General features: G+C 42.2%; 1 protein-coding gene across 4 annotated transcripts in view; it reads left to right on the forward strand.

The window, feature by feature from the left end:
• PDPR (pyruvate dehydrogenase phosphatase regulatory subunit) overlaps nt 1-12,029 on the forward strand; it is a 59,637-nt gene extending 47,608 nt beyond the window's left edge. For 3 of the 4 annotated variants that reach the window (XM_085893300.1, XM_085893297.1, XM_085893299.1), the window contains 5 exons: nt 1,911-2,023; nt 3,932-4,026; nt 7,662-7,751; nt 9,811-9,993; nt 10,393-12,029. In XM_085893300.1, the coding sequence (XP_085749426.1) occupies nt 1,911-2,023; nt 3,932-4,026; nt 7,662-7,751; nt 9,811-9,993; nt 10,393-10,752 (841 nt within the window). In that variant the 3' untranslated portion in view covers nt 10,753-12,029. Of the gene's footprint in view, nt 1-1,839; nt 2,024-3,931; nt 4,027-7,661; nt 7,752-9,810; nt 9,994-10,392 lie in introns of all 4 variants that reach the window. The other variant, XM_085893298.1, reaches the window with a different exon arrangement.
• The last annotated feature ends 222 nt before the right edge of the window (nt 12,030-12,251 follow it).

Here is a 12,251-nt window from a genome sequence, read left to right on the forward strand (position 1 = left end):
GCCTGATCTGGAGGGACTCTATCATTGTTGGGAGAGTAGAAGCAACATGTCCAAGGTAGAGTGACCAGGTCTGAATCCGAATTAATGATCTGAGATGAGGCTGTTGGAGAAAAGGAATGATTTTATATCAACGACAATAATGGATTCCGTAACGTGGCTGATGATTGGAAGTACAGTAAGCTAATTGGGCTGTAGCTAAGGGGATCTGTTTTGCACATTTTTACCCTCAATGAAGGAGAGGGTAGTGTGTGAGTGTCCATTTGCTTGTTTGTCTGCACAGAACTTTCGTGTTTTTCTCCACAACCGCTTGTCTGATTGAGATGAAAATTTCACCATAGGTGCGACTACTCATGTGGGACGTTTTCATCATAATTATGACATCATAGGTCACGTGGTGTGGTAGCCATGTTGGAAAAACAGAAAAACTTTGGACCTCTGTATCTCTGAAACCGCACCAAGGAAAAAATTGAAACTTGGGGAATATGTGATAGATTTTTTTTTAATGACATCCTCGGTGTTTTCGCTATGACGTCATAATTTCATATGTAGAATGCTACAACTGATCATTGTGAACATTTTTGAGGGTCATCTCAGGATAAAATAGTCCACAGAAAAAAAAATGTGATGACATCATCGGTCATGTGATTCAGCAGCCTTCTTGTTTTTGTATTAAAAATTTTTTTTTTAACCTTTAAAACCCATCTTCCCTGAAGTGGCTGAACAGATCGAGGTGGAACTACACGTATGACCACCTATCCATGAGGAACAAAAGGTTCACACATATGATGTGATAGGTCGCATGGTTTGCCAACCATATTGGATTTACCCTAAAACCTGTAAAAAAAAAAAATCTTCTTCTCCAGAATGGCTGGACTAATTGAGGGTAAGCTTCAAATAAATGCTCCCCAAGCCATGGGTGTACGCTTGTTAAGGAATACTTGAAAGGTCTCATGGTTTATGCCTGGTCTTGGCTTAATGATTCGGGTGGCGGGCTTTGGATCCGAGGGTCCTGAGTTCAAATCCCACTCATCTGTTGAATTAATACCAGGTGGGGTTAACTCAGCCTGTCATCCTTCCGAGGTTGGCAAAATGAGTGCCAGCATGCTGGTATACTGTGTCGGAGTGACGACCCGTCCAGGATTGTGCCCAATAGCCAAGGAGACTGCTTCGGCAGCACCAAGGCTCTGCACAGAGTATGGTCCCAATCTCCTCCTCCTCCTCCTCCTCCTCCTCCTCCTCCTCCTCCTCCTCCTCCTCCTCATGGTTTGGCAACCATATTGGATTGAAGAAAAATTGTCATGGGTCAGGTGTCCGATCAAAGCAGGGTTGCATCAAAACGGGACGTCTTGGTACCGGGTCATCACTGTTAACAGTTATAATAAAGTGGCAGTTGGAATTATGTCTTATTAATTATGTAACACCAGTACACAAACACCGCACAAAATACACCACACAAAAGAAGTCCTGGTGAGGGTCTGCAATCTCTGATTGCTCTTTTTCTTGTTTAGGTAATGCTATGATGTCAACTGATTTCCATTTTCCTAGGTGGATATAGGATACCAGTCCTGAAGTGTTTAAAAAACAAAAAACACCCGGGATGTTCAGGCAGGTCACACGACCCGCAAATACGTGGGGTCCACGAATATCAAATCCACGAATAGCACGGTCCAACAGTGTATACTTCAATACTGTGTGGAGTATTGTGTTCTATGAACCCTGGAGTATTTTTATTTATTTATATGTATTTTTTATTGACGCATGCTGATTGCATCGCATCGTTGTCACGTTTCTCATCTCAAGGAAAGCTTGTGTAGCTTTCCACATGTTTATTTTGCACAGGTGATGACACGTAGACATATTGTCTTACTTTTTGGGTGGTGCGTGCACCCTGCTTTGTGCTTGTGCGTCAGCTTCTTCATTGTGTCTTCGACGGACCAGCACATCCGTGGCTGGGCCTGGCTGTCACGTCACCTGCCTGCCGATGGCTCCGTGCAGCTGGAGGACGTGACGTGGAAATACACAGGTACGATCACACGGGAATCTGAGGTTTGATTTCACGATCCAGTTTACTTGGATGAGGGGAGATCGTGAGAGATGAGGATGACGGGAGATTTCCTCGTTTGCACTCTGGCACGTTCAGTGTATTATTTGGGCATTTGAGAGTTTCAGTAATTGCTAAACAATCTTTTGCTCTTTGTATGTATGTATGTATATATATATATATATATATATATATATATATATATATATATATATATATATATATATATATATATATATATATATATATATATATATATATATATATATATATATATATATATATATATGCTAGATATCCCTTATTGTCGGGTTTTCTGTCTGTGTGTCTGCAACGCGAGGCTCCACAGCACTAACCAGCGAACATATTTCGATGAAACTTTGCCAACATGTGGAATATATACTGGGAATATGCGCGTTTGAATTTTGTTGCCGAGCAACCACCCGTTGCTGTGCAGCGGTCAAAAAACCGCGTACAGTATTTTCAATACTTGTCCTTCAGTTTTGAATGTAGAGAAACGAGACTTCGGAAAACACTTCGAGATATTTAGAAAATTTTACTCGAGCCGATATTTGATTGAGGTTTTATTTTTCAAATGGTAGTCCTTCAAAAATCGGGTGTCTATTCACCGTTATTTTTATGAGGGGCTTAGGAAAGTGGGCGGAGCTTCGGGAAAGTGCACGTGGTTGATGAAAAGTGGGAGTGGCGTAGGAAAGTGAGAGTGGCTTATGAAAAATATTGTGTGGCTCAGGAGGTGTGGTCAAACAAGAGCATTGAGAGAAGTTTATCGGGGTGTGTGTGTGTGTGTGTGTGTGTGTGTGTGTGTGTGTGTGTGTGTGTGTGTGTGTGTGTGTGTGTGTGTGTGTGTGTGTGTGTGTGTGTGTGTGCGTGCGTGCGTGCGTGCGTGCGCGCGTGCGCGCGCGTGTGCGTGCGCGCGCGTGCGTGTGCGCAACGTGAGGCTCCACAGCACAAACCAGCAAACTGATTATTTTTCAAATGGTAGTCCTTCAAAAATAGGGTGTCTATTTAACGTCATTTTTTATGAGGAGTGCCAGTTGGTAAAATACGCAATCGGAAAAATCTTGCTCGGCAGAGGAACAATTGTATGTGAACCAATACGTCTTGGCAATGAATCTTCGTCGGTGGATCGGTCAGAATGAAAAGCATCGTATCCAGCGCTTCGATCCTAGCGAATCCCTCGTCGTCTACCGGCTTGTTTTAATAGAAGCCCCCCTTCTAATAAAGCCCTCCCCCCTCTTTGAGAAAATTTTCATGTTTCAAGGGTGTCTCTAATAATAGCCCCCCTTCCCCCTCCCCTGTCACCCGGTGTGAAACAATTGAGACAGCTGTAGCCTGTAGAGGGAGCCTGGCCAGGCCGGGACCCGGCTTTGTTGACAGGTGTGTTTGACGGTGGTCAAGTCAATATGGTGTCGTATTGTGCATAATTTATACCCCTCTACTTTGACAATACTTGTATCTTCATAATAAAACAAATAAATAATAAAAAATTGTATGTTTGTAGATTGTCTCTAATAAAGGCCCCCTTCTCTCCTTGATCAAACTGGTATTCTAATAAACGCCCAGGGCTTATATTAGAATAAATACTGTATATATTTTTGATTTTTGATTTTTAAATGAATGCTGTATTGGATGTAAAATAACTTTTAAATACGATAACTTGGCTCACTGTTTTATTTAAACACACTGTATGAATCGTGCACACGTCATACAATCTGCCAACAAAAGAGTATTTTTATTGGGCTCCTTTGACAGTGATTTGGAGTCGCTGCTGTAGTCATGAACATATAGGGTAGTGTAAATGAGTTATCATCGTCCTTTTTTAATTCACGCAATTATGACGTTTTTGTGTGTATTTTTTATTTGTTTTAGCGTTGAACGTGATCGGACCTTTGGCAGTGAGCGTGCTCTCAGACCTTTCCTACATACCAATCTCCCAGAACCAATTCCGCTACATGGTTTGCAAGGTTCGTAACGTCTTGACGTTTTCTCATACATTGATGTAAGGCTCACGTATAAGCTTGTCCACAGATTTTGTGCAGGACAAACACATCCGTAAACACGGTCGGTGTATGTCATTGTGAATTGAAAGGAAATTTGAAGACTATGGACAAATGCATGTGGCATACGAGTCAAAACTATATTGCTGGCATCAAGTTCTGATAGGAATGCTAAAAGCCTATCTTCCACACATATATTTCTCAATGATCTTGTAATATAGCCGTCCCAACGTGTTCTTACCTCTGCCCCCCGAAGGTGGACGGAGGTTATGTTTTCACATGTTTGTTACGTGCGAAGTTGAAGATTCGCAAGTGTCTGTGATTCTGTTTGTCTGTCTTCATGTCAATTGCCTACAGATCACAATTTTATACCGTTCTTCAGGAAACTCCACAAAATGGTAGTTGATCATAAACAAGAAGCCGATTGATTTTGAGGTGAAAATATCAGCGTAGGCCAAAGGTCAATAACTTTTTCATCAATTTTTTTTCAATTTTCATCCGATTTGACTTAAAATTTGAAGAGTATTTGCACATCAGGTCACTGAATTCAACCACCTATTATTTTTATGATAAAATTTGTTTCAGAGATTTTGCAAACGTCGTGCTCTTAACGATGTCTTTTTGTTTGTCTGTTTGTTTGCACGACATCTCAAAAAGTTGTGAACAGGTTCGGATGAAATTTGGTGGACAGGTTTGGTATAAGACCAGGATGAATTGATGAGATTTTGGTGAACATTCGGTTTGGGCGGAGGTAGGCACTCTGTAGGTGCCTTCGCTATGACGTCATCTGCATAATCAGAGCACAACATCTGATCAGTATGAAAATTTTTGAGGGTCATTTCAAGATAAAATGGTCCACAGGAAAAAAATTGATGACATCATCGGTCACATGGTTCGGCAGCCATATTGCTTTAAAAAAAAAAAACCCTTCAATCTTCTCTGGAATGGCTGAACAGATTGAGGTGAAACTTTACACGTGTGACCGCCTATCCATGAGGAACAAAAGCTTTACACATATGATGCCATAGGTCACATGATTTGGCAGCCATTTTAGATTTACCCTAAAACCTATAAAAATCATCTTCGGAATCTTCTCCAGAACGGCTGGACAGATCGAGGGGAAACTTCACACAAATGTTCCCCAAGCCGTGGGTGTACAACTTTGTTGAGGAATAATTGATAGGTCACATGATTTGGCAGCCATATTGGATTGAAGAAAAATATTAAATTAATATATTAATATTAAAGTATTAAAAAATATTATATTAAATATTAAAAATATTTAAAAAAAAAATCTCTGGAACCGCTTAATCAATTGATGTAAAACTTCACAATTATGATTGAGTCGTGATAGAGAATACATGCTTTAAATTTCAACTTGATCATGGTCTGGCAGCCAGAATTATTTATTTATTTTTGATCTGAGTTTTTTTTTTCTTTGATTTTTTTTTTTTTTTGAATAAGACTCACTTAGCTGTGCCTGGATGGGTTTGGGGGTAGAGGAGCAGCAACTGAAATGTGAACTTCTGATGATTCCAATGCAGGACTGTACCTATTTAGTCTTCCATTTGATTTATTTTAATCCCATTCTAAATTCATTTTAATAATCATTACAAAAACGTCATGGGTCAGGGTCAGGTGTCCGATCAAAGCGGGACGACTTGTTACCAGTCATCACTGCCAGCAGTTATAAAGTGGCAGTTCTAATTATATCTCATTAATTACATCACACCAGTACACAAACACCACCAAAACCACAAAACACCACATAAACATCCTGGCGGGGGTCTGCAATCTCTGATTGCTCTTGTTCTTGTTCATATTTGTTTTTTTTTACTCCTACCTTGTTTTCTGGCTTTGCCTCAAATCTCAGCACACTTGACTTCATGTCAGTGTTTCGCTCTTGAATCGGCAAAAAGCGTCTTGCTCACCAACACGTGACTTTCAAAATGACGTGTTTGTGTTTGTTTTTATTTTTGACAATGACTTCGATCTGCTCGCTGGACACTTTTAACCTGCTATTACTAACATGAAATCTGTGATTCAAATAGTCTTAAACTTGATTTTCAGCATTGAGATGAAAGGGTGGCAATTTTTAAGATGGTTAACCATAATTGTTACTCCTGAATGCAAATCTGATTCATGGATATATTTGAATTCGAGCAAATACAACCCATCGCTTCGCCGACGGGTCAATAAAGTGGGGGAGAAAGAGAGAGGAGGCAGGTGTCGGGTGAGAGAGGGGAGGGGAGGCAGAGAGGAAGAGGAAAGAAGAGTTAGAGGGGAGGTGGGTAGAGCGACACCTCACCAAACGTTGCTATTCACTGTGGGAGGAAGGGGTACGTGAGAGAGAGAGACACACACACACACACACACACACACACGCACGCAGAGATGGCGAGAGAGCGACAGATGTGTGGGAGGAGAGTGCTGAATTTTATGAGGAGAGGGGAGCGAGGAGGGGACAGTGACAGAAAAGGGGTGGGGGAGAGGAGGGAAAAAAAAGACAGGTGAGGGGTTGAGGTGAGGTTAGCAAAGAGAATAATATGTGACACTTAATGACCGAACACGAAAAAAAAACAAAAAACGTGTCAGAACAGCTGTACACACAACAACACAACAGAATTTGTAAAGTAATCCACTGGCACATCTGCAAAAACTTTGATATTTCAGTTCCAGAAAATTTGTGGGAAAATGAACCAAAAGCAATCACTAAAAACATTGAAGTACCGCTCACGTACGACCTAATCATGCCATCGGGCGTGAACATCGAAAACAAAGCGTTGTGCCGAGCTATCATACTTGGGTGCAAAAACAAGAGAAGAAGGCATTGCTAATTGAGGTGTTAATACCTGTGATTTTGGACTAACGATGCAGAAATCATGAAAATGATCAAATACGAAAACCTCAAGCATGAAGTGAAAAGATCCTGGAAGCTGAAGAATGCCAAAGTTGTACCAGTGATTATTAACCTCACAGGAATGATGACGAATAACCTCACAGAGATATGAAAAACCATCCCTGGGAATATCACCACAAACAAACTACAGTTGGAAGCCGTTCTGGGCTCAGTGACGACCCTGAAGAGAGCCCTCAGCACAAAATTTTGAGAACAGAAAACTTCACACCTTGGTATTCCATGAATCCATGGGTCCATTAATCCACCCTGGGAGTCCATGTGGGTCCATGGGTGTGTGGGTCCATGAATCGTGACCCCTTACCGAAATGAAGGTGGATACTTTGAACCCGCCCTGGGAGGACTCCACGCATATACCATACACACACACACACACACACACACACACACACACACACACACACACACACACACACACACACACACACACACACACACACACACACACACACACACACACACACACACACACACACTGCCTTTTATTAGTATAGATGAGAACAATGCATGGATGAGGTGTCGTTCCTTCCTTTTCCTGTTGATACAAGCGAGCAGTAGCCGTGGCTTTCGCACGCACACGGATACACACATCCCTCCCCCTGCCCCCACCCCCCCCCATTTGAATCTCTTCACTTGTGTTCTTTGTGACATCTCTTGAATGCTGCATTTGTCATGGATGATGCAGGAAATGAGCATGGGCTACGCGAATGGCATTCGAGTTATAAGCATGACCCACACCAGCGAGCCTGGCTTTGTCTTGTACATCCCTATTGAGGTATGGTGTCTCTGATGAATGAATTGGGGGGGGTTTGTTTTTATTTTATTTTGTGATTCATTTCTCTCTATCTCTGTGAACGATATTTATTAATATGTACCTGTAGATTTGTTTTTTTCTTCCTAATTCCGATCAGAATTGCTCCACGTTAAGAGTGCGTTGTTTCCGAGAATCTTTTGACTGCCTTTTATATAATCAAATTGCCATGCTCAAGTCTGTGTTATTGTTTCATGTTCGATTTCCTTTTCCTTCAGTAGTCTTATTGGCTGCCTTGACTGCGTACGGATCGGAACTTTTACGACTGACATTGTTGATGTATCGACATTAGTGTAGAGACAATCTTTATCTTAATCGGTAGGCTTTATCCCATCTGAGAATTTTGTCACTATAACCGTCTATTTTCTGTTTTGTCCATCATCGCAGCTTGGTGCAATGAGGGACACGGTTCAAGACACGGATGAACTCGTTTGTTATTTTATTTGGTTTCTGATCCACTCGTTGGTATTCTCAGCCAAAGGACACCAACGAACATAGGCTCCTCTTCCTTTTGGACACGACCTTTTCATTGTCTAAAATTGGCAAAAAAACAACAAAACAATCCTGATTATTCAACATGTTTTCTGCTTCAGGAAGTGGATTCACAAAGACTGTCTACCACCGGCAGAAAGTTGGTTGGCTTTTTTATATACACACTTACATCTGGCCTTGCTCCTCTTGCCATCTCCTACCTTTGCCCTCTCATATCGCACACCTTTTTCAAGAAACTCCCACCTGCTCATCCTTCCAAAGTCAAGGCTAGGAGGAGGAGGAGGAGGAGATTGGGACCATACTCTGTGCAGAGCGTCGGCGCTGCTTAAGCAGTCTCCTTGGCTATTGGGCACAATCCTGGACGGGTTGCCACTCCGCCACAGGATACCAGCAAGCTGACACTCATTTTGCTGACCTCAGAAGGATGACAGGCTGAGTCAACCCCACCTGGTATTAATTCAACAGCTGAGCGGGATTTGAACTCAGGACCCTATGATCCAAAGCTCACCACCCTAACCATTAAGCCAACACCAGGCATTATAAAGTCAAGGCGAGTTGTCCACTTGTATCCATCCATCCCCTTATTCTCCCTTTTATGAAATTGTCTTGTCATCTTCACTAAAGTCTTGTGCTGCCCATCGCTACCTTATGCACTCACCCGTGGATATCTTCTACACATGCTCATTCTTTCCCATTCTGTTCCTCTCCAGACCATTGTTATTTGTTATTGTATTTTTACTTCTTGTGTGTCTGCCTCTCCCCTTCCCTGTTACCCTTTTGGTAGTCTGCTGCCTTTTCACTCCTCCATGAGCCTTGATCCCTGTAAGGTGATGGCATTAGGACATGTGCTCTCTGATTGAGCAGATCTTCCATGTGCTGCCTCCTCCCATTTACATGGAGAAGAGTCATTGCAACACCAATAATCAAGAAGGGTGCTGAAGGCCTCTCATTTACAGGCCATTCCATTACTTGCACTGTGATGGAGCCCATGATTGCAGCAGATGTAAAGGAATGGATTTTTGTCGCATTTGTGACTTCCTCCAATCAGTTAACTTCTTAACGTGCATCTCCTTTCAGCGTCAGCGTGACCGAGTCGACGCCCTGGATAGTAAACATGAAGTCGTGTCACTCTCTGGATGTTTTCCCATGTCTTCGATTTTTATGCGTCGGCACTCTGCCATTTTGAAAAGGATCTCTGCTCTCAATATTCACGATGGTGAAGTCTCGTCCCCTTCTTTGCGTACAAACGATGTTGGGTTTTGCACCTCCTCCTATAAAGTGTCGTGATGTCCAGACTACCCCTCCTCTCCTCCCTCCCCTCGGCCTTGATCTTTACTACACTCACAAATATTGTTGGTCTATTAGTCTCCTGTCTTCCTTTTTTGTCCAATTAGACATTTGGTATTTCTAACTTGCATCCATCATTTGGGTTTCCCTTATTTTTTTTATTTTTTTCCATGAGCTTTGACATCATTGCAGAAAAAATGGTCTCAAGTATTGCGAATGATTGTTGTTGTTTTTTTTTCCCCAGTACGCGCTGTACATTTACAATGAAATGATGGGCGTTGGAAAGAAGCACGGCATTAAAGACGCCGGTTACTTTGCCCTGCGCAGCTTGCGCATCGAGAGGTTCTTCCCTTTTTGGGGACAAGACCTAAACTCGTGTACAACCCCGCTTGAATGTGGACGGGAAAATCGTGTGAAGTTCAACGAGGTCAGTCACTGCACAATGACGTACCGTTTAACGAGCACCAAAATTCAAAAGCTGATAATTGCTGCATTGCTTTCAGATGCTCATGCTATATGAATAATTGTAACTTTACAATGAGTTACCCCTTGTTTGTGCGGAGGCGGCTACCGTCTCACATTTGTGGTTTCGTGATTGGCTGTGAAATGCATATCCATGTCACATGACTTTCACAGCCAATCGGCAAGACGTGGCTGCCCTTCACTTGGAGTACAAGGAAACTCGATGGCGTTTCATTGGTTGTTTAACCCTTTTGGGGAACATGAAGTTCTATTTTTTTTTTTGTCCTAATCGCTGTGACCATTGCAGAGTGTCCCTTTTGGGTTGCAGACCACACACTTTTCCCCCTCTCTCCCTCTGTTATAGGACATAGACTTTATTGGTCGTAAGGCCCTGCTACAGCAAAAACAAGATGGTGTGCGGCGACGCCTAATAATGCTCATCCTCACCGAACACAGTTGTGATGAAGACCCTTGGCCACATGGGTATGAGCCTATCTTTCGGAACAATCAGTTTGTGGGCTTCACCACGAGCTGTGACTACAGCTTCACCCTCAAAGGTCATGTTTGTTTAGGCTACGTGCAACACAGAGATGCGAACAACGGCCAGTTGCTGTCAGTCACCCCTGATTATGTGACGCAGGGGGATTATGAACTGGAGATTGCAGGCACGAGGTACAAGGCCAAGGTTAAGTTATACCCCATGCAGTTACCACACACAAATTAAGGATGTTTAGAAATGTTCAAATGGGGTTGAGGAGAGTCAAAGTTAAGGAGTTTTGACTTCGTACCATTTCCTTCAATAATCCCTGTCTACATACTGCCTTAAATTCCTCTCCATCAACAGTCACATATCCCCCCCCTCCCTTTTTTGGGTGACATCTTGTTTTGCATTTTGTACACTTGTTCTATATGAGACTGCTGGCATACACTGTCACACTTTAAAAAGACTCCTCCACTGCCATTATCCCTTACACAGCTGAGCTTCTATCCCCTATCCCAGTTCCAGAAAACTCGTGGAAAACGAGCACCAAAAGCGATAATTGAAAACAAGGAAGTAACTCTCAGACGACCTGATGATCCCATCAAGCATGAACAATAAACATAGAAAAAAGCATTGCAACCAGATTATAATACCGAGTTACAAAAAAGAAAAGAAAGCATTGCTAATTGAGGTGCCAGTACCCAGCGATTTCGGCCTAAACAACGCAGATATCAAGAAAATGACCAAACACCAGGACCTCAAAAACGAAGTGCAAAGATCCTGGAATCTGAAGAACGCCGAAATCGTTCCACTGATTTATTGGAGCAACGGGAATGATAAAGTAACCTCAGAGATTTTTAAAACCATCCCTGGAATTATTAATACAGACGAACTACAGTTGGAAGCTGTTTGGGGCTCAGCGACGATCCTGGAAAGAGCCCTCGGAACAAATCTTTTAAGAACAATTGAAAAAAAAACAAGAAAACTTCACATCCTTGTCTGTGATTCATTCATGATCCCTTCCTGAAATGGAAGTGGGGACTTAAACCTTGGAGGACTCCGTTCCACCTTCTGAAACCTGCACACGGACATGATATACACACGCCAGCCCACGTGACACAAAACCTGCTCTTTGTACAACCATGTTGTGAAAACTAGGTGCCTGTCCACCGTGACGCCAATCTCTGACTCTCCGATGAACAGCGACATTCTTTGAATACATGCCGAGCTGTTTTATTGTTTTAATTTTGTTTTAATCTCGTGCAACAATATCTAATGTTTTGAAAATGCTGATTTGTGTGTAATTGGAAAGGGCACGCGAGGTGAGCTGAGCGTGTGATTATATAAAACGATTGCATGTTTTGTAAAACGCCTGTAACATTTGATCTTCAGGGTTTTTGGATGGTTCTTTGACTCCCTTGTAAACTTGTGTACAGGTATGCTTGCTTTAAATATATATTTGCCATTCTTTTATTGTTACACGATAATAAAATCCAAGGTTTTTTGTTTGTTTGTTTTGAGCTTTAGTGTTGAAATTGCTGCTCTCGGAGGTTTAAAAAAAAAAAAATTTTAAGCTTGATTGATTCATTCTTGATGAATTGTATTGGGTGGGGAATGAAGGGCACTAAACAAGCAAACCAGGGAATAGACAGCACGTAGTGGGTATACGGCGAGGGCGTGTTGGTGTGGACACTGGACCGGAATATCGCAGAGGGTTTTGTTTCAAAAGCAGTTTCAGGCAG

The sequence above is a fragment of the Eptatretus burgeri genome, chromosome 8 (genome assembly GCF_056783735.1).
Source record: "Eptatretus burgeri isolate ZD-2024b chromosome 8, Ebu_testis_v1, whole genome shotgun sequence".
Classification (NCBI taxonomy): domain Eukaryota; kingdom Metazoa; phylum Chordata; class Myxini; order Myxiniformes; family Myxinidae; genus Eptatretus; species Eptatretus burgeri.